At 36.3% G+C, this 21,691-nt stretch overlaps 2 protein-coding genes across 5 annotated transcripts in view; one reads left to right on the top strand and one right to left on the bottom strand.

The window, feature by feature from the left end:
* The window catches only part of LOC135692498 (conserved oligomeric Golgi complex subunit 5), a 49,826-nt gene that overhangs the window by 16,484 nt on the left and 11,651 nt on the right, over positions 1 to 21,691 (bottom strand). For both annotated transcript variants that reach the window (XM_065210641.2, XM_065210642.2), the window contains exons 12-13: positions 21,439 to 21,600; positions 19,584 to 19,683 (exon numbers count right to left, since the gene is read on the bottom strand). In XM_065210641.2, coding sequence (XP_065066713.2) covers positions 19,584 to 19,683; positions 21,439 to 21,600 — 262 coding nt within the window. The remainder of the gene's footprint in view (positions 1 to 19,583; positions 19,684 to 21,438; positions 21,601 to 21,691) is intronic.
* Positions 412 to 18,504, top strand: LOC135692499 (uncharacterized). Of its 3 annotated transcripts, none has more exons than XM_065210643.2 (5): positions 412 to 1,665; positions 12,869 to 13,222; positions 14,248 to 14,745; positions 15,677 to 15,811; positions 16,299 to 18,504. In XM_065210643.2, the coding sequence occupies exons 1-5, from the start codon at positions 1,557 to 1,559 to the stop codon at positions 17,066 to 17,068; spliced, it is 1,866 nt and encodes a 621-aa protein (XP_065066715.2). In that variant the 5' UTR covers positions 412 to 1,556; the 3' UTR covers positions 17,069 to 18,504. The 3 variants fall into 3 exon arrangements, with proteins under 3 accessions (XP_065066715.2, XP_065066716.2, XP_065066717.2); XM_065210644.2 differs by lacking the exon at positions 412 to 1,665 and adding an exon at positions 2,012 to 3,243 and having other exon boundaries at positions 16,299 to 18,502; XM_065210645.2 differs by lacking the exon at positions 412 to 1,665 and adding an exon at positions 3,285 to 7,396 and having other exon boundaries at positions 16,299 to 18,498.

The following is a 21,691-nucleotide window of genomic DNA, read 5'->3' as shown; positions in this document are numbered from 1 at the left end:
AATCTAGGCACTGGATAATAATTCCACAGAGAGAAATTGCGCTAATATGACACTAGAACCATGTGCCTTTGGAGCCACGCATTATAATTCGATGAACTTCTGAAATTTCCTAAATACTAGACGATTAACTAGTTGTATAGGGCTACTCGGTAGTAATGTTTCTGTACTTTTGCAAAATATTTCAAGCCAGTTTGAAAATAAGGGTAAATCTATATGAAACTTGAAACCTCTGTTTTTGTCTCAGCTGTTAGCGAAAATTACGAAGAATATAAGCCTGTACATGATCGAATGATCGAGTAAGAATAAAACTAAGATCGAATGAAATTGTCCTGATCATATAATTGCGTAATTCCATTGCTAGCAATGTAGATGACCAGATTGTTTAGCTACAGCACGTGTGAACGAATTTCAGGCTTCATCGCAGGAATTGCCGGAATACAGTTCAATCCGTCAAATAAAAATGCAAGAACAAAAACAAGCGTCGGTCTTATCAAATAGATAAGCGAAGGCTGAAAACTGAACAAAAATTCACAAAACGTACTCTGTTTCGTTGTACCTCCATAGCGGCGTTGCAAATTTTTCTATACAGCCACAACGCCTTTGACGATAACAGCTGCGTTTGACTGTTCCCAATCGTTGCGACAATGCAAATTGACGAAAATTTCGTATTTGCGAAATAAACAGTTTCTATAAGAGAGGAGCATAAAAGGAACTGCGATTCTGCTTTAAATCTCGGCTGTCCTTGATTGCAAGTGAAGTTCGATTTGAGGGAAGAAATCAAATACGGCCTAAACAAAGAGCTATGAGAACGCGAGAATGTATCTGTACTGACTAAAGAAGATCCTAAATTAAAAACAATTGGCAAAGGACATGTCATGGGAAAATAAAATCGTGAAATTCATAAAGATTTGCAGGTGAATTTAGAGTTTGAGAACATATTTTGAATTAAGCGCCGAAAAAAAGCTCGGCTTGAAAAGTCGAAATCAATTGTTGGTGTTCGTTGGCTGCAAATGTTCTTCAAAAGATGGCATGACAAAAAAGGAATGTCGTTCAGAAAGCATGCGGGATAATTTCCATGAAATATTGAAAAAGAAGAATGCATAAGCTGGAAAAATGATAAACTATTAATGACATTTTAATGAACAAGAAATGAAGGTTATATGAACAGGAATTGAATGATTGAAAATATAATGTTATAAATGATTAAATATGAGGGCTGTTTGGGGATGGTAATTAGCGAGTGACGCTTTTGTGCAAGGAAAAATTTACAAAACCTTTGTTTAAGAAGCAAAGTAGAATAAGCTGGCAAAGTCAGTTGTGTGCTTGCTGAAGAGTCTCGCAGGGACTAGCTGCTCGTTCAAGGACTATTTCCTCATTCAGGGACGAGCTGACATTTGAAGCAACGGTACAAATACCATTTTTGCACTCAAACCAGGCCATGTAGGTAAAGAGAAGAAAACTCAGAAAATCGATCGTAAGTGAATGCATATGCTTGGCTTTTTGAAAAAGATTTGGCTTGCATACGAATTGATAAAGAACAAGTAGCTGAACGCAAGATGCAGGCTACCTATCTCAAAGGAGTGCTCCAGAGGAAAACGACGCTGAATGATTATGACAGCCTTTACGAAGGAGCAAAGTTTTTGAAGGCTCAGAACCAGGAAGAAGGTAAGGTAGAAACATTAGAATTCAGTCCTTTAACAACGTTTGTAAAGTATCGTACACGAAAATTTAAAGGTCTTTGGCTTTCTATGGGACCCTGCATTGCACAATTTGGTCTTCAACTTCATTATAAGGCGTTTCATTCGCGTTTAACTTTTTTTAGATCAATATAAAATTGTATCGCAGCAATCTACATAGTACGAGCACAAAATCACGGCACAATACAACATAATACAATACAATGTAATACAATACATTGCAATACAATGCAATACAAAACTAAACAAAAGAATACAGAAACTGAATTTTAAAGGAAGAATGTTTCCCATAAAGCTATGTTTCAAAAATGATGTTTTATTCGTGAATTTGTTACAACTCCGTTATGTAAGAAAATGCAGAGGATGCGCAAAACCGCAGCCATGGAGGAGCATGCATTAAACTGTGCTCCGTGTACTTAGACGTTCGTGCACCTTTGAGCATGGAAAACAAAGTCGATCAAATTTGAAGACGAAAAAGAATTAGACAAAACTAGGATAGCATAACATAGGAATCTAAACGTTCCTATTGGCAGAAAATCGCAGTATTGATTCAGCAGGGGATCAATTTAAGCCCATTTATGCCAGTGACTTTAAGGCCTTGTTCCTCTACATCTATGTTTACTAAACAATAATTAAACCTAGCTAATTAGATTAGTATTAGCAACCATTTAGATTTGAAACTGATCGAGATAGTTCAAGAGCCAAATTTTTCTCTGGGCCTAAAATGTGCCGTATCAGAGAACTTTTGATTAATATTGCATATGAGATAAAGCCAGAAGATAGAAATAATTCATAGCGAGATTTTCAGGAAGAGAACAAGCACTTTTATAATAATGCCTAAGAACAGCACTGGTTGGAATTATCAACCCTTCGTTTGCGTGTAGAACTGGCAGCTGAAATTTGTATGCAAGAAGAGCATCGCTTATAGCCGAGCTTGGTATAACAAAGGTCAAGGAGCTTCTGCAATACCCTTTCTCTTACAGGCTGAGATTAAACAGTCGAGTGGTTAACGTGGAGTTCTCAACAAAATCTATAGTGAACGGCAAAAGAGGGCGGAGCTCTAAGGAAACCTTTTTATCAAAAACACGAGCATTTGAAAACAAGGAACCACAGCAAAGATGATTTCATTCGCCAAACAAAGGCAGATGTCCACAGCTTTAATCATTAAAAAAGCATATAGCGGAACTTTTACTATGGTAAACTTAGTGATTGATTGCATGAAGGGGTTTATTCAAAGCAGTGATCAGCAGATACAACGAAGATATTTTCATCGACTTGAAAAAGAACTTACTTTAAGCCAGCCGTTCAACTAAAACTATATATAAGATAATTCCTCGGAAAATACAAATGTCAACGGAGAACAGAATACACTGTTTTGATTCTGTAGAGCAGATTTATTACCAACCTGATCTCAAAGTCAGTTCCAAGCAAAATTATAGATAAAGATAATTAACAAAGAGCGTGTGTGCAGAACGGTTTTACGCCTGATCAGGGAACATGTGGTTATCCAGTGCTGGAAAAGGGAGTATTCGAATAACATCACGATGTACGTATGATTTCATTACCTGCTTCACTGAATGACAAACACGTGAATCAGATTAATCAGTGTCTCATAATATGTAAGAGATTATCTTTATTTTTAGTGTGCAAGAGTACTTTAGCAGCATAACATTACAGGTCAAAGTCACACATCGATCTCATGATTCAATTGCTAGTTTGAATATATGGATAGTCAATGTAGTTCAGCGTGTTGTACCTCGAGAAATGAGCAAAAATTAATATAGTAAAATAACGACTTTATACACGAATGAAAGATAAGAACGATGTTTAGAGCAAGAGGAGTTACGTTCGAAACGTTGTACTTATCGTGTACAAAATCGGTATTTAATTGTATTAATTTTTGCTCGTATGAATATATAGGATTGACTGTAATGAAGGTATCGTAATGTGCCTTTTAACACTGCAACAGCGTTGAACACGAATGAGAGATTTGCAATTTTTGGTTCAGAGTGAATTTCGCTTGAAGAGGACTTCACAAAGTGAAAATCAAAAACTTTTCATACGAAGCACACGTTGCACGACAGATCATTGAATTACAAAATTTATTGTTAGCCTACGCATATATTGAGACTGGATGCAGCTAAAATTCCACATTTTGGTTAGATATGATGCCCTCTTTTCCGAAAGACAATGACCTACGTCGTTACAATTCGACATCTGGGGAGCATCAAGCTTACATCAAACATTATGGCTCCTAAGACAAAACTTCTTCTATATCTACATACACTATATCTACATAAACCATAAATTAGGACTAAATTAGAATTTAAGGGAGTAACACTTAATGATTTTGCATTCTCAGCACTGATCAGAAAACTGCATAAGTGGTGTTGCTCAACAAGGCTCTTTACTATGCCCGTTTAATCAAACTTTTTGTTAAATTATATAATGACATCCTTGAAGAGATTAAGATATGCTAAGTGTTCGAGATTTAATTTTGATTCACAACTGACAACTGCTAGACAAAGCTTTGTTGTTTTAAGTCTGGAATCAAACAAGGCTAAAAGCTAGCTCTTGTTAAAAACTAGCGTTTCGTTGAATTTTTATGAATAGATAAAATAAAATAAAATTGTTTGCCAAAGAACTAATCATATCACCCCGATTAAAAAAAGGCATGCTTTATTGATATGCAAAAATGGTGATTTCAGCTAACAATAAACTGTTTTATTACCTAAAAACATTTAGATTGAATTCAAGAAACTTGCGACACCAATGCTTAAGTCAATAATCTAAAATTTCTTTCTGAAAATAAATTGATAAAAAAATGATACACAAAGCTCAAAAGTGAAGCTCTTCTCTTGGCTACAACTTTTTATGCTCAACGGAGAAACTTTTATCTTGGCAGACAGTTATGTCCGATTTGGACATGTTCAACCGTATCAGGTGAATACAATTTAGTTTTGAAAATTCAGCCTATTACAGTTAATAAAAATCCGGTAAGCTATATAAGGCCAATCAACCCTAGCAACACTTGTATTCATACAGCCTAATAAATTCACCATATTCGGATTCATGCTAGACCAATAAGGCTTCAAGTATCACCAAAATAGAGTCAAATACAGCCTTCGCGGGCTCGATGTTTGACTCCTAGGGGTAAATGCTTGACATGATTCACTATGAGTCGTAAAGCTTGGTTTGGAGATGGCAAGAAATGGCGGAAACCTGCCATACTGAAGCACACTTATTCTTCATATTCTTCAGAGTATAAACGTGAGTTTATGACCGAAAGAATGCAGAACATTTTTTATGCATCCAAGCGTGGATCGAGAACTTGATTTGGAAGCCCAACAACTATAAAAAGGGACATATGAGAGAAAGGCAGGTCTTGGGCTCTTCATCAAAATTCCGAAAAATCTATATGTTAAAAACGCAGTCTATGTAACCTTTATTTTGGGGGTTTTTCTTTCATACTTTTGACAAATCGATAATCAGTTTCTATGACGTCATGTTTAATCACGTTTCATCGTTTCTATGCGATTAAACAAGAACTTGAACATTGCTTGTGAAGATGAAGATGCAAAGAATATTCGCATATGCTAAAATCAGGTTATTTGTTACAGGCTAGGAATATTTTCGAATATCAAAACGAACTGCCCGCGTAATCACTTCATTTAGCCTGCTAAAATTTCAATTTCACTTGATCCTTGCAATAAAGTATTGCTGCAATTACGATTTAAATCAGAACTCTTTTATTAAACACAACATTCCGGTACTCTATTGTGTCAATTTATTCCTTTCAAGCAAAATATAGACCTAGAGCCTGAAAACCTAAACGATATGACTCTTGAAGAAGATAAGGACGTCCAGGCTATTTGATAATTGAAATCTCAAAAGTTTATTTGCGAAGATAAAACACAGCCGCATTGAAATGTTGAATTTGTTTGGATAACATTAAAACAGAATAGAACTCCTACGCATCGACCATATTTACTTGCCGGCAAAATCGAGCAGTAGCAACGAGACAATCAGAACTCTTTACCACCGACCACGAAAAACATGCCATCTGCGAATTGACCGGTGTTCTGTACTTCAAACAGAGTTATGTACTACAGGCGATAGCGAAGAAGAGCCCGGGAAGCTAGAAATTCTATTAGTTCTGATTATGGAATTAACAACGCACGCTCTGAACAAGTATGAATGGTAATTACCTAGTTCTTTCAAGATTAAAATTGGCGGTCATACACAAAACAAGGCAAGTTGAGTTAAGCTTGTTTGGGTGGAATACTGATAAACAGTTATTTAAATTCATATAAGACATGGCTATAGTTTTGATTTGAAGCAGAGAAAATCGGCAGCCGATTTTATAGGGAGAATTTGTTACCTAGAGAGACTGTGCATGATGTTAAGAATTTACGTTGACAATCTTATCTGAAGTCGTCAATGTAAAGAATTCATGCTGAGCTACTTAACATGCAGTGCCTGTTACTATGGCTGGACAAGTTATCAGGGAGCTATGACTGGTTATAAAGCAGTGGCGCAGAGAGTGCTTGAGCAGCCAAGAAGCGAATTGGTATTGGAAAATGATGGTTAGAGTGTGCAGAGTGGGCGTCGACCTTCAGAAAAGACGCCATGCAGGCGCTCTGAGCTGATAAAAGAAAACATTGGTAAATGATTCGTCTTGGTGCATGACGTTATTTTCATGGCATTACAGCTGAAGTAAAAACAATCTAACAATCTACGCAAGAAGAGAATAATTTAATTCTAGGATCACATGACAGTAAACACAGCTTTGCGAAATTTACTGTGGTGTTTTCAAAACGTCGAGATTCATATTAATCCTCTAAAGAAATACGACGATATTTCGGCAGAAACATTGCTGAATTTTCACATATATGAATGCTTCACAGCAGGGGATGGTGCTGAGGAAGTCTAGCAACCGATTGATCTCAGTTGCATGGAAAAGAACGCAAATGAATCGAGCAGATTGCATGGAAAAGAACGCAAATGAATCTTTGTGATTTATGCTCTACTTTCTTAAGAATTAGAAATAGATAAATACTGGCCATTACCAGGGACAAAAAACTTGCTGCTTGAGGCAATAACCATTGAAAAAATCGATGAACAAAACATTTTCCTATCGAGGAGTTGTTTATTGCGATCAACATGGAAAAGGATACCCTTTCAATGAAAATACTTGCATATTCTTATTCAACGTATTCGTGGCATTAAACGAAAGCTACAACAAAATTTGATTAAAATGCATTCATGTGAGGCAATGAGCAGATTATGACGTCATTATTTGATACACAGTTTCTATTTGAACATAGAGTTGGAATAGGAACAGCAAATTGTTGGATTATGCATTGCAACCAGCTGCTTGTATATTGGCTTTTTTGTGTGTATGGAATACTCTACCCTTGAAGAGTCCAGCTAACACCGTGATTCAGGAGAGCGCAAATTTCATCAAATTAAAGATATCCGCTTGTTCAAGATGTGGTGAGCGTTCTTTGAAATCAAGAATTTGCAGAACAGGGTTATATAACTAAAAACTCATCAAAACAAGTGAAAAAGGATATTCAATAATCAATTACATTAAGGAGTTTAAAGAAGCATCGAAGAAAGACAGTAGTACGGTATACAAAATACTTTGGATTGCTTCATACGACACATGGTTGCTACAAGAAAACCTGTTAGGACAGGTAAGTGGGCGGTGTACACTAAAGCACTAAGCAAATTTAATATTTAACTAACAGAGAAACATAACTCGACAATGCAGCTGTGTTTGGAATGCTTCAATAACATGATTAGACAACAAAGCTCCGTAAACTTCACACGTTCCCCTTCATAAAAAATAAAAGTCGAATAATTTAAGGAGTGGGAGTCTGCTGAATTGAAATAATAATATGACAAGCCAAATCAACATATTATGGGTCTAAAAACTATAAAGAAATTGGAAGTGCGGTTTTAATACTTAAAATGTTCATCGACATATAAAAATTATACTTTTCTTATTTCGATATGACTCAGATTTTTGATATATTTAAACTGTGAATGCATCAGAAATAAATTTGACATTGGTATACAAGGTTCTTAATATTTTGGTTTTTAAGAAATATATTTCAAAAGGTTCTCTAAAATATCGCACAAAGTTTTTTCTATGTAAGTCTTTTTTTTAATATTAGTATTTTAGTAAAATTGCACAAAGTTCTTTAATATTTCTCTGGAAAAATTTTTAATATTGGTTGAATATTGCAAAAGATTGAATATAGCAGGTATTCTGTTTTAGTGAAATATTTTGATTAAGGTTTTCAATATTTTTTCTACAAGAAATATATTCGATGTTGGTTTGATTATTGGCAAAGCTTTATATTTTCAAGTATAGAAATAGTATAAAGTTTCCTCTTAGGCCGACTTTAAAGACCTCCTCTAAATTCCACTGTTCAGAAGAAAACGATCTGTGATATACTTCTTTCATACTGGTTTTGAAGGAACTCAAAATAATGCTTGTAGCAAATCAATTTGATAATATGAGCAGCAAAGACTTTTATCAACATTTTGTCAATTATTCAACAGTAATTATCACATAGTTAATGTTAATAAATAATAAAAATATTAAAGGGGCACTGTTACATTACAAGCTACCACTGTCTATGTTTTATAGACAAAATTTGGAATTACTTTGACAGTGCATATACTGAGGTTTTGGAGACCTGCTTGCATAAAATATATTTGATAAGATTGCAAACACTTTGGCGCTTAATACGGATGAAATCTTCATGAATTTAGACTTTTACAAAGTCGGTCTTCATCCCTACACAGACTCTGGAAATTTTTTGCATACGTCAATAGCTGTGAATTGTAGGCAAGTTCATCAGAAAATCAATCCCCATAGTTTCAAACCGTCTTCAAAGTGAATACCACACACTGCTATGGTGGACTTAAATTACGTCAGTGAAGCTGTGAAGTGTCTGGTTTCAGCGCAGTTTACATCTGGGCAACCATAACATCTTCCCCTAGCAACTGCAAAGCTGTGGCTATTACAGCACAGTTACAAATATCTCGGCCCTTGAATGATATAATTCCAAGGACGCAACAACAGTCTCAACAAGGTACAGTCGACTCCGCTTAAATCCAATCCGCTTAACGTCACACTACTGTTCAAAGTCACTTAAAATTCAGACCAAACTACGCAAAACAGTTCAGTTGAAGCTCTGTTTACAGTCACACCCTGCTCACTGTAACTGATTTTAAAGCAAAATTGGGCGTGACTATAATCTGAGTATACTGTAGTCGGAGAGACACATATCAAAGCACTATTTAAAGTCTGACACAGGCTTTATATTTTTTTTGGAAATTGTGGGGTACAGTCGAGGATGTTGGTTACGATACGTTTGAAAAATGGGTACAAGTATAAAACGCAAAAATGAAATGTGTCATTAGCAATAACTTCAAATATTTTTGGGATTTTTGGGAGCTCTTTCGTACAAAATCATTATAACTAACGTTCAGTTGTCTCTTATGGACCTTAATTATTATTGAAAATATTTAGCATAAATATTTCTGCTATCCTTCCCAACCAATCATATAATTTAGGTATATATTGTCATGTGATCAATTGATGTCATTTCAGAAAACGGGCAGACAAGCTCCCTGGCATGTTAGACTTCTCAGATCTGTGTCTTATGCTCTACCATCGACTAGCACCACTTCAAAAAATAAGGGAACTTGACCGCGTAGCGAATTACAAGGGGCAAAGAAGACAAATAAACCCCTTGCTTCTCTCTGCAGTTGCATTTGGCGTGGTTTAGAGTTTAATAAAAAGAGACTTTTGAACTAAAGACAAGAATGATTAAATGTATTGGCTACGAGAAGGATAAACAAAGAGATGCTGCGCAGCTCGCTGACTGACGCAACGAAAGACTTGTAATACGTCAGGATATAATTAATGATAAACAGCGCAAAATAGAGAAGAAAAATAGCAGAGCATAAATTAGTCAACAGGTTCATCAACTATCATCAAGCCGTAAAATAATCTGCGACGAATATCATTCCAGAACAGGGCCTATGTGTGTATTTTCAAAAGAGGAAGCCGAGTTCTTTCATGAATATTTACTAATTTTTTTGAAGTTTATTCAAAGAAACTCGACAATGATCCGATGCGGCCACTTAAAAGAAAAACCGTTTACGTGAAACAATATAAAGGAAAATTTCAATCCCAGTTCAAAGGATTAATTGCACGGTAAACTGACAATGGATTGTAAAATAAAATAAACAAAAAAAGCTTCTAGTTATAAAAATCATATATTTTTCATAAGACGGTATGCTGCTGTAAGCATTTAGTAGGTATACATGCAGATGAAAAACGTAAATCTTGATCTGAGCTAAAGATTTGAAAACAAAGACTTGGAAATCATATCTGCAAAAAAATAAACACAATTATTGATGATAAACTCAAAATCCAATACCGGATTCCTAAACTTAGACCGCATTTCCCAAAATGCTTTGTTAACAAAGCCCGCAGAAGATAATCCTACTTCTATAAAAAGAATACACCACTACAGGAATAATTTCTGGGAGTTAAATGAGGGCAAATGACATCTTTACACCACTACAGGAATAATTTCTGGGACTTACTTGAGGGCAAATTACATCTTTGTTGATCAAAACGCAAAACTGAGATTCGGCGATCCCTATAAATTTCTAGTAAAGGTGGTCGTATATTATTTTGTAGCCCATTAATATACAGCTGCGTGGCTGCTCGAAGAAATCTACTTGCACAATCACGGCCCTCACGATAGTGGAGATGAGTTTGTCACCTTCTATAGTCGTATGAAGCGTTGTTAGTGAATTGCTGCAGTTTTCTGCCAACAGAGCAAATTTCTGCTTAACTGAAAAATCAATCCTAAGTCACACCTACGGAAAACATGCCACAACCATATAGGCAAACCTTTTACGCTACATGCACCCCTCAAGTCAAATTAATACCCAAATACCCTATGTAAACCTGATTCTTGCAGGATTACCGTGGTTCCTGTGACGCCGGCAAACTGAGTCATACCACAATATTTCGAAAAATCTTCAAAATTACAAATGATTATTCTTATAGCGTGTAGTACTTTCATCTGCAATTATTCAAGAGGGAATTTCTTTGCAAATCTTTGAAGGTTGGGATGTCCAACGGATGAGAAAGGTTGTGTTAGAAAAAAAACTTCTACTTTTCTAGGCATTGATGGCGAAATAATTGATGGCTTCTTTCTTCTATTAGCTAGGAAACAAGCATTATAGGGAAGCCTACTAATAACCGAAATTTTGTATCAAAACTTCCTTTAGGGGCTCAAGCTCTATGCAAAAACCTCTCTGCAACAGGCAATGCCACACAAAAGAAAATTCCCTAGAACGATGACCTTACAATGGAAGTATCCTTACAATGGGCATCTGTGAACAGCATAAAATCCCTCTGCAATGGACATCTCCTTACAAGATAGCTCCTTACAATTGACATCTCCCTACAACGGACACCTTCCTAAAATAGGCACATCTTTCTTACAAAAACCTCTCTACAAAAAACAATACGCTACAACGGACAACTTCTTACGACAGACAATTCCCTACAAAGAACACCTCCCAAAAACGGACAACTCCTTTAGACGCAAACAGCTCTACAGCGGACGGTAGCTTCGTTACGTAATTTTCTTCGTCGCCTTCAATGAATGAAAAAATGTCCTTTTGAAGCAGGTGTTATTTGTCTACCTACTCCAGCAAATCCCCATTTTTCTAATAAACCTTAGGTGCTTAGAGTTTTGATTGCAATAACCCAATTATATCCATAGTTACTAATAGATGTGAGTGTCATAAATAAAAGGTTGAGTTGTGCATTTCAAAGAAACATCGATTAACTGAACAACAAAAATATGAGTCAAGTTGCGATAAGTGACACTAATCAAGGCAAAACTTGTTTTAGTCAAAGCTATCTTTCTTTCAAAGATGACAGGAAAAAATGAGATTAAAATCTTCATCAATTACATTCCTTGAATGGAAAAACCAACGAATAAACTTATTGATTAGTAGCTGCTGCTAAACAGGCATTCAGGCCTTCTTAGCTAGAATTTCAAACCTTTCGAATTTCAAACTAATTCGAAATTCTCCAAGATGCAATCTCTGCTGCAATCCAAGCATAAGAAAATTGACTCATTGGAAACCATTGGCCTTTTACAAGCCTACTCAGACTGTAGAAAACCAACTATTTTCTGATATTCGCAACATATTCGCAACAGGGTCTGTAGGCAAGCCATGCAACTCGCACAATATTTTAACAACAGCGACAACAAGTGCGGTAGCAGCAGCAAAAACAACAGTACCGAGCAATGAATTAAAATGTAGTTTAACGTCTGCGTAAGGTTCGAAACCAAAAGAAAAACTCTTCCTTGATTTCAAAGACAGGTGTAAATTGAACGATACGCATGCTTTAAGAATTCCAAATAAAGATTCAAAGAAATCAAATAATTCTAATCCACAAGCAAACTGAAGACGCGAAAGGAGGCCAAAATTCATGGTATTGAATTTCGTTGCAGACCTTTCAGTAAATTATTCACGTGCACCAAAAAGCAATTAACAAGAATCTAAAAAACAGCAATATTTGGTATTTCAAGACAAAGGTGTTCCTAACCGTTTCTAGGAATCCTGGAGCCTTCAAATTGTAAGAAACTAAAACGTTCTTTTAACCTACATTGTATAATAATAACAGCAAACGTTCACTCTAAGTCAAGTAAAGCACTTCTTCATAGAAAGACCATATTAAAATCTTCATTCAGAAATGAGACTTAATTTGGTTTTATCACCAGCCTCCAAATGTTTTACCACCAGCTTGATGCCTTAACCATTCCTACAATCGTTGCCAAAAGTACTTGCAGCACCGAGCAATTTGCGTTGCATTTTATATATTTCATTACTTTTCCGAAAACAAATACTACTTCCGCCAACTTCCCCCAAGAACAATGTTGATAGTTTAGATAAATATCATACAAAAGCCAGCAGAAGGCACTTCCTAATTCCCTAACCAGTTTTATAGTAAACCAGCTATGTTAAGAGGGGAGGTGGATGACTGAAATTGGCCTTTGAAAACTGACGTTTAGGACTTCTCTCATAAGCAAGCCTTCATAATTTTTCTGCAGGGGCCAAGCAGAAGAAGCAAGAAGAGGGCGAAGACATCGAGAACACAGGGGAAATCAGCTTAAAGCCAGCGTTCAAAACACTGACGTTTCGGGTATTGGCATTAATTATATACATGTGCCTTGGGGCCTTGGTCTTCTGTGCCATTGAATTCCAAGATAACGACAAGACGAAATGGGACAGAAAGACTGTGCTGTTAAGGTCAATGCTTAAGAGAAAGTATAACATAACCAACGAGGAAATGGAGAAATATGAAGAAGCAGTGGCAAAAAGGCAGATCGAGTATAGAGCAAGCCATCATGAATGGTCATACTATCAATCACTGTATTTCGTAAGCACCGTTACGACAACTATAGGTGAGTCGGTTATAAAAGCACTTGTCTTTAATTGATTTCAAGTCATAAGTATTACGTCGGCTGGGTATCATATCAGCTGATTTTAATCACTCTCAAGTCAGCTGTAAGCTTTAATCACTCTCATATTGGCTAAAAAGTACGATGTTTTTGGGCTGCACCTGTAAACGCGTAACAAAACGTTTCTTTAACAGTGATGAGAGTGCGAAAGTATAAAAGATTAGAAAAGACAAGGACGATGTCAATTTTTTTTAATTCGATGTGTTTCTTAGATATCGTAAGATTAGGATCTCACTAATGCCATTTTATTTGGCTAAAACGCTGTCAGAGTTGCCACTAGGAACATACTACAAACTAAGTTAATTTTCTTTTCGATGTCACACCAAGAAAAATAAGGCAAAATTCACAGCAGATTCGACAACATAACATTTTCCGAAGGGCAGCAGTTGAATTTAAATTACATCCTTGATTTGGGTAAAATACATGTTTTGACGTATCACAATGAATGACAGTTTTTTGGAAGCAAGAAAATAACTTGCCTGGTATACATGCAGTCCTATTAAAAATCTATCATGCCATGTCTTCCATTCCACCTACCCTTTCGTTGGTTTTTCTATGTTGAAAAAAGTCGTCAGTGAATTCATTCATACATGCATAAACGAACTTCTTTTCCCGGTACAATGACGTTTACATTAACTACTAGTTCCTTGTGATTCTTAAAAAATAACACGTGAATACACAAAAAATAATTTAGACATGAAGGAAGCTATTTTCATATATGAGCGGGTAAAATATAAGATACCCGTCAAATTCCTGCTTCATTAAGCTTCTGCTTCAAAAAGTCAAAGAAAAAAGCTGCCAAGCAATTTATCTAGAAAGTTTATTATCTAGCCCCACGCAACAGCAAAATTCGAAAGTAAAACTCTCCTCTCCTAACTTCATCATAATATCCCGGCCTGCTAACCAAATTCCAATTCGATATTTAACAATATGCATGTGCCGCCATGATTATCTCTTCTCGTTTACAGGTTATGGCCATCTGACACCACAAACGCAAGCTGGGAGACTATTTCTCATCGTGTTTGCAGTTGTTGGCATTCCAATAAATATACTCGCATTGGCTACAGTTGGGGAACATATAACAATCGGAATATGCTTTGGAATATCGAGACTGAGCAGACTATGTTGTAAAAGACGGACCGTCCGCCATATTAATATCAAGGTCATGATAGTCTCGATAACATTAATGGTTTTCATGCTATTCATCGGTGGTGCATTATATGTTTCCACGGAGCAATGGACGTATATCGATAGCATATATTATTGTTTTGTTGCCCTGGCAACCATAGGGTTTGGAGACCTGGTACCAAACGACGGCCAGGCCCCGGAGACGTCCTTCGAGAAAGCTCTATGGGGTCTACGTGCATTGTATATATCGATTGGGCTCTCGCTTGTTTCAACTGTGTTTACAGCGATATCAAATGCAATCGAGGAGATCAACGCACTGCTAGGATGGTCAATGAAAGGTAAGAGCATTCAAGGTAAATGTAATCCAACTTTCAAACATCTGATGCCACTTTTCTTCAGAGTCTATGGGAATAGACAAATACTAAAGTGGCTCAAGCTATCTGTCAATCAACATTCAGCCAATCAAAAAGCGCGATACCACTCACACGGTCACCGATTGGCTAATAGTTCAATGAAAGGGGTTTAAACCAGAATTGCCTTGTGTATAATCTAATAAATCTGATCTGCAAAAGTTTAACCCAATCTTTGAATACTCATATGCAAAACTTACAAACAAGAAAATGATTAAATGTTACGAAATGATTTTATTGTGTTTAGAAGGTACAATCTTGGCAGAAAATAGCTGAGACTTTTGAACGAAAAAGGAATTCGCCTGTTTTTTTTATATTTTAAAGCTGACCTAAATCCCTCCTCCCCCCCCCCCCCTCCCGACGTCAATGTTTGTTGAGATGATTACAGCATAACTAGGGATACATGCGGGCTAAACTAATTTCATTAGAACATTGATTGTGGGGGACGGGGGTTGGATGTTTTTTTATTTTCTGCGAGTGTTTCGGCATTTTTTGCCAGGATTGTAGCTAGCTGAAGATATCTTCATTATTGGCCATGAAATAGTGGATAAAATGCTTATGTTTCATTTCTTGTTGATAGCAATGGCATCTCCATCAGGTTTTGATGAAATGTAATTCCTTGGATCACGCTGAATAAACAAAATCGCGGAATTTGAATTTTCTACAAAATATCTTGAAATCTAGTGTGATGTTGAACTGGGAAGAGCCTTGCAGTTACTTCTTCTTTTTAGCCTTGTTTACCAGATATAGTTAAAGAAAGCTGCTGAGTTATGCTATAGTTCACACTATATCAACTATGGTTATGCTTAAAGATAAATTTACAGAGTAAAGTTTGCGAACAATATCTTTCTATCGATAGGCGAGGACAAGGAGCAAAGACGGAAACTGAGTACCGTCGATGGTGAAAATGTGCCAGGGCTAAAGTCACGTGCAATAAAGCTACCCAATCATATCACATATCGGACAGCAGTCGATGAAATGCATGACAACCTTGGTTAGTGACCCTGTTTGTCTTTATAAACGTATCTATGTACCATAATTACAAATTGTTATTCTTGAATTTCATGTCAGCATGCTGAAGTATAACATATCGTTGACCATGAATCTTTTGCAGCGATAGTGTTCATTCCAACAAAGCGTCCGAGAGCTACAAAATTTCACCCGTAACCGTTGTAAGCATACAGACACATTTGTTTTATGCCGCCTAAAATTGAGTAAACTCCCAAGCTTTCAAAGAAAGAGTGGAATATTATGTTATCGTTGCCAATCGTTGCTATTAAAAATAATTTTCAAAAACAAGGCATAAAATTTTCAGATGGAAGTTTCGATGGTAAAAGGTTTAGGATACTAAAATATCCGTATTTCATTCTTTTAGCAATTCAGCACAAAGATATCGTCCTTTAAGGTTCTTAGTCCTTTAAGTTCAAAATGTTATTCAATGAGAGAGGGCAAGGATTTCAATATTCATATTTGAATTCTAGCTTCTGCATTGCCAATGCCCGGCTTTCGGCCCAGGTCGGATGCGAGCTGTAACAGTAACAAAAACACAAAGAACAAATTACTGCATGGAGATTTGTCTCGCAGTGCTGGCCGAAAGAGAGACAGTAAAGGCGTGGTCACCATGAACAATACGCCTAGCAAACCTCCAATAAAAGAAAAGAGTAAAATCGACTTAAAAAGGCCGGACTCGTCGTCACGAAGCAGTGCTGATATAGCGATTGATCTAGGATCACAAAATCACTATGAGCTATCAACAATCAGTTACAATGATTACGGCGATTCAGCTAACAGGCAGATAAACATAGGCAACGGTGCGGCGATACGCTTGAAGGAGATATCAATTGATATAGGCAGTGGAATAAACTATGTTGACTTGAGGCCTACACAGCCCAGAAGGCTTCGATCGGTGAATTCTAGCGAAAATGACGGGTATGAGAGCAGTCACTGCACCCAATCCGAGGCTAGTCTCGCACATCCTGAGCTAAAACTAAGAACTCGTCGAAATAATATACTTGATATCGAATCACAGATATCAGACTTTCCATACTGCGCTAGTAAAAGACGGACTACCAGTACCACATCGGCACCTCGTTTAGAAAGGAGAGAACGGTCTAATACAATGTCTAGTAAACTATCATGGGAAGATACAAATTACACCGCCTTGAAATTCAATGGGATCTGTATGCAAGAGGGTGGTCCAGCTTTTACTGAAAAGGGAAGAAATATCAAAGAGGTTTTCAACAGACGATAAAGAGCGTGTCAGCCGGCTTACATTGTCTGAAATGATGCAAATATCATTGGCAACTGGCTGCCCGTTGGATGATGAATAGTGACAAGAAAAACTACAGCTAAAAGGTTGAATACAAAAACAGAAAATTTGCTGCTAAGAGGCTCAGCAGTAAGGTTGTTTGGTTGTATGAATCACATTGGTTCGCTTTAATGCACAAATGGCTATAGCATATAGGAGATGTAACTGTCGCGTTCAAACAACTGGCTTATTCACCTTGGTACAAAACGGTACATTGCAACGTGGTATTTAAAATTTAAGAGAATTGTCAAAAATTGCTTTTTTGTTGCCAACGCTAAGAACGTGTATCATTATATCAGCATCTCTCCACAATTCATATTTGAGATTATCAAAATAGTGAAAAATATAAATACTTCCGGGCCCTGCAAGCCCCACATTTGTCACTCCAATTCATTGCAAAAATAAAACACACGACACGTAGGCATTGCTACTATCAGTGATGAAGGTTCCATAAATATGGTAATTTTTACCCAACATTTGGTACCCCCTTCTAGACAAAGATTTATTCCATTTAAAACTCCTCAAAAAAGGTTTCCTGCCTTTTTAGTTTAACAGTACAAACTAAAAAATATCTTCTCCGGTTCCTCGCATTCAAACAATACTTTTACACACCCTTCCACCACTTTAAAAAACATACTATTACACTGTAGTCTCCTGCATTATCACATTATAAAACTGGTTTTAACACATATGGTTTTGACAGTAAAACCACATGTGCTTGATTCGTATAAAACATCCATTACAAAACCCTATCTATTTTCGTGCACAAAAGTGTCGAAAAATAGATTGAAAGCACTCAGGTCTAATTGTGGCAAACTTTCTACCTTGTGGTAAAGCTTCATAGAAGCATTAGTTTTAATTACGCAGCAAAATTCAAAATAATTAACTTATCTCAATGCAAAATGAGATGATAGCTTGAAAATTGGGTTTTACTGACATAACTGACTCTGTCTGCTGACATAAAGAAAAGCTACTCTTACGGTTAATGTCATGTGCTGCTTAAGGTCAATATTGGCAGATTGCTATTATGAAGCAGTCAACAGACCATGCCGATTCATAAATACACGAAGAAATCAAATGAGTAAAACTGGATCTGTAAAAGTAGATTTCTAGAGCATCAATTGTAATATTTCAAGCAAGCGTTGAGTACGCTGTGTGTCTGTTTTCCCTTTTCACTTGAAAATGTTCTTGCTGAGCATCCCTATTTGCATAGCAGCTCTTAAATCATCTGTACATGGCCTAAAGACAATCGAAAGGTATAGAAGTGGCTTAAGCCATCTATCAATCAATATTAGCCAATCAATAAGCGTGTGAGTGGAATCACACTAGCTGGTTGGTCAACTCTTGATTGAAAGACGGCTTAAGCCCTTTTAGTATCTATCGATTGCCTTTAACAGACATATGCAAACAATCTTTTGGTGGTACAAAACTTGTAAATAGCTTTGAAAAAAGCAAACATTTAGTAAACTAAAGCTTTTCGTCTGACACTCTTCAGAGTTCGTTTTCACCTTAGGACTCCATTGGTAACATTCTAATAGGCAAGCGGCACTGATTGGTCAACCTTTACAGTCATGTGCTCGCGTTTCTGATTGGCCTATTTCGATCCACAACTGGGTATATATATTTCTTAGCGTAGAGTTTTCGATCTATGTTCTGACGTTTTAAACTCTGAAGAGTGTCAGACGAAAAGCTTTAGTTTACTAAATGTTTGCTTTTTTCAAAGCTATTAACAGACATAGTAAGTCATTAATAGAAGATATTTCCCTCAAAAACTTAGAAAAATCGTTTTGTGTGCCAGTGAGTAAATTCCTTTGCTGGACTGCACTATGGGTGTTGATGCCCTTTGCAGAGAATATGATTTGGTTTATCGTGAAGATTTCCATACACGACGCGTTACGAGAACCAAGCACAACCCCCCCCCCCTCCCCTCCCCCCACGAAAGGCTTCAATCTTACGATTTAATAACAAAGGAAGCATGGTACATAAACAAATTTGATGGATCGACTGAGTTAAAATAAAACACGAAAGAGATACCTAAAATTATAATGTTCTCTTGATAACTGTAAAAATGAGGTGAGGGCATTTCTGGGGGTGCTCCAAGAAGACATTGCTAGAGAGCTTAGGAGTCATGCCTTGTTAATTTTAGAAACAGGTCAATTTTTACTTCTTGTTATTGTTTACTGAGAGACTAAGTGCCTAAGCCCATTTTTCTTTCAAATTGCTGCAGAAACAAGGATGCAAGGAAATTTTGGGCTCCAAGGGGACATTCCTAGAGAACTCAGGAGTCAAACCCAGCTAGTAACAGTTTAATGTTTACTTCCTGCTATCGTGTTCTGTGAGATGCTAGTTGCATAGGACCCCTTTTTCTTTAAAATGTACTGCATCGCGGAATCACTTTTCCCGAAGGCATTGTGGTAATGTGAACTTTTGGAAAAAAAATGGATGAAAAGTCACTTACCAGCTGCTCACATTTGGTGACGTATAATTGTACGGTCTTGGCAATATTTCGTGCCAAAAGAATAAAGAGTTCTTGGTCAACAGTAGCAACGTTCAATTCACTGTGAAAAGAGAGTCAACAACATTAAGTCAATAGAGAACTGAAAGTAAAACCCTTTATTCTCTGTTCATGAGATGAAAATAAAGATTCTGGAATGGGACTTCGTTTTGATTGGAATTGTTTTGGCTAAGCAAACACTAAAATTAAAGTTTATTTCAAAGGAATAAGAAAGGTTTCGATCATACATAGACACGGATTGGGATAAAGTTTAACCGCGAAAACATTTCTGGTTTAACATTTAGCAAAAGTTTAGCAAGAAGTTTCTTCATTCCATTTATGACTTATCTACAATAAGAAATAAATCTTAAAAAGAAAGAAAGATTTCAGTATCACAGTATCTCCAGCAAAAGTTCTAAAGAGACATCTTTAGGCTGTTAAACCCTTAACCTCCAGCATATATTCTTTTTGTATGCTGAAATATCCTGGCTAAGAGCATTATTCAAAAAATTATAATTGTGCTAAGTAAATGATAATGCTAATATGCACAACATATAATTTTTCAAATAATGATTATTATAAGAACTGAATATTTATTCGAATAAAGATAGTTATTGACGTTAAAAACTCAGCAAACAATGAGAGTTGCTTTGGCAAGGTTAACTTTCGAAGGTGTGTTGCAACTAGACATGGATACCAACCCTTGCGTGTTAATCAAGAAAGGGCCTAAGACTGTGTTGCATATTAAAACTGCTTTTTCTACAAATTAAGTGAATAATGCCAATATAAAAACTCCTAAAATGTTCTCTGACCTGTATTAACTGCTTTCAAAGAAATTAAGAATAAGACTAATGAATTTGTAAGCTTCGAAGCTGTTTGATTTGAGAAAATCAGACCAAACAAAATCTAGACCAGACAATGCACCATTCTTCAAAAATTTATCTCGAGCCGATTTTGTCTTAGAAGTATATTTCAGATGCGCAATTGATCAAACAGTATTTCACATGATTGAGTAAATAAAGATAAGGCTGTCTGAAATTTCAAGACATGCGTAATTGATCATCACAAATGACGTAATGTTTTGAAATGTTTTGAAAAAAACCTCCAGTTAGTCACTGGGTTTTGTCGCCAAAGAGATAAACATCGGGAAAAGAAATTGTCGAATCATATGTGAGGAAAAGAAAACAAATTCTTCTGACATGTCAAATGCTACAAACATTTTGAAATGTTTCACTTAATCAATTTTAATTGGAAAGAAGACAGAATGGGATCAGATGAGGGGGTGACTATAAGTACGAAGGACTATATCAACATTTGTGAAAGTAAATTACCATTTGAGAGCAATAACTTAATAAGATCTTAAGGAACCCTTAAAATGATAATGTTACTTCCTCCTTATTATAGAAAATCAGCGAACACATTGTTCTCAATGCAATAGCTTTCATTTTGCGGTTTATCATCGATCCACATTGTCCCGTATAACTTGGGCTGAAACTTATCTTGTTTTGATGAGTAGAACTGGACGGTTTCTTCCTCAATTCAATGCTTGCCAAAATAAACTGAACACCTTAGTAGTTTTAATCAATTCTCGACGGTTTTTTGATTCACACATAAAGATGGCTTAGCTGCCCCGTCCTCACTATCTCCTAAGTAATGTTGATGACAAAAATCCATTTAGCGCATGAGAACGATTGGCAGGCATTGCAGCTGGTAAATTACTTTTTGGATAAGATAAAAATGGGCCAGAACATACTTGCCCCGTATATCTACATAAGTATTTTTTCATCCTGCCACTCTAGTAAAATAAACTAAAAATTACCTAGACATGGTTTTGATGATACTGTTCAGTTCATCTTTTGAAGGAACATTCTGTGCACCAGATGGAAACACCAGGTTGATGGGATCAAACAGTCTTGACAAGGATCTTGATAAATAAGCAGTTTCGAAAGTCATCAAAGAATTCTTTAGCATCAACCTAGCACTGAAAAGTAAATATTACGCTGTTACAATAGAGTAATTTTATAATGTGATAACAACAAAACGTATAGTCTTATTAACCAAAAATGAAATTA

The sequence above is a fragment of the Rhopilema esculentum genome, chromosome 3 (genome assembly GCF_057945365.1).
Source record: "Rhopilema esculentum isolate cy_ngs chromosome 3, ASM5794536v1, whole genome shotgun sequence".
Classification (NCBI taxonomy): Eukaryota; Metazoa; Cnidaria; class Scyphozoa; order Rhizostomeae; family Rhizostomatidae; genus Rhopilema; species Rhopilema esculentum.
The sequence above is the reverse complement of the archived record's forward strand: the minus strand, read 5'-3'. Positions and strand labels throughout refer to the sequence as shown.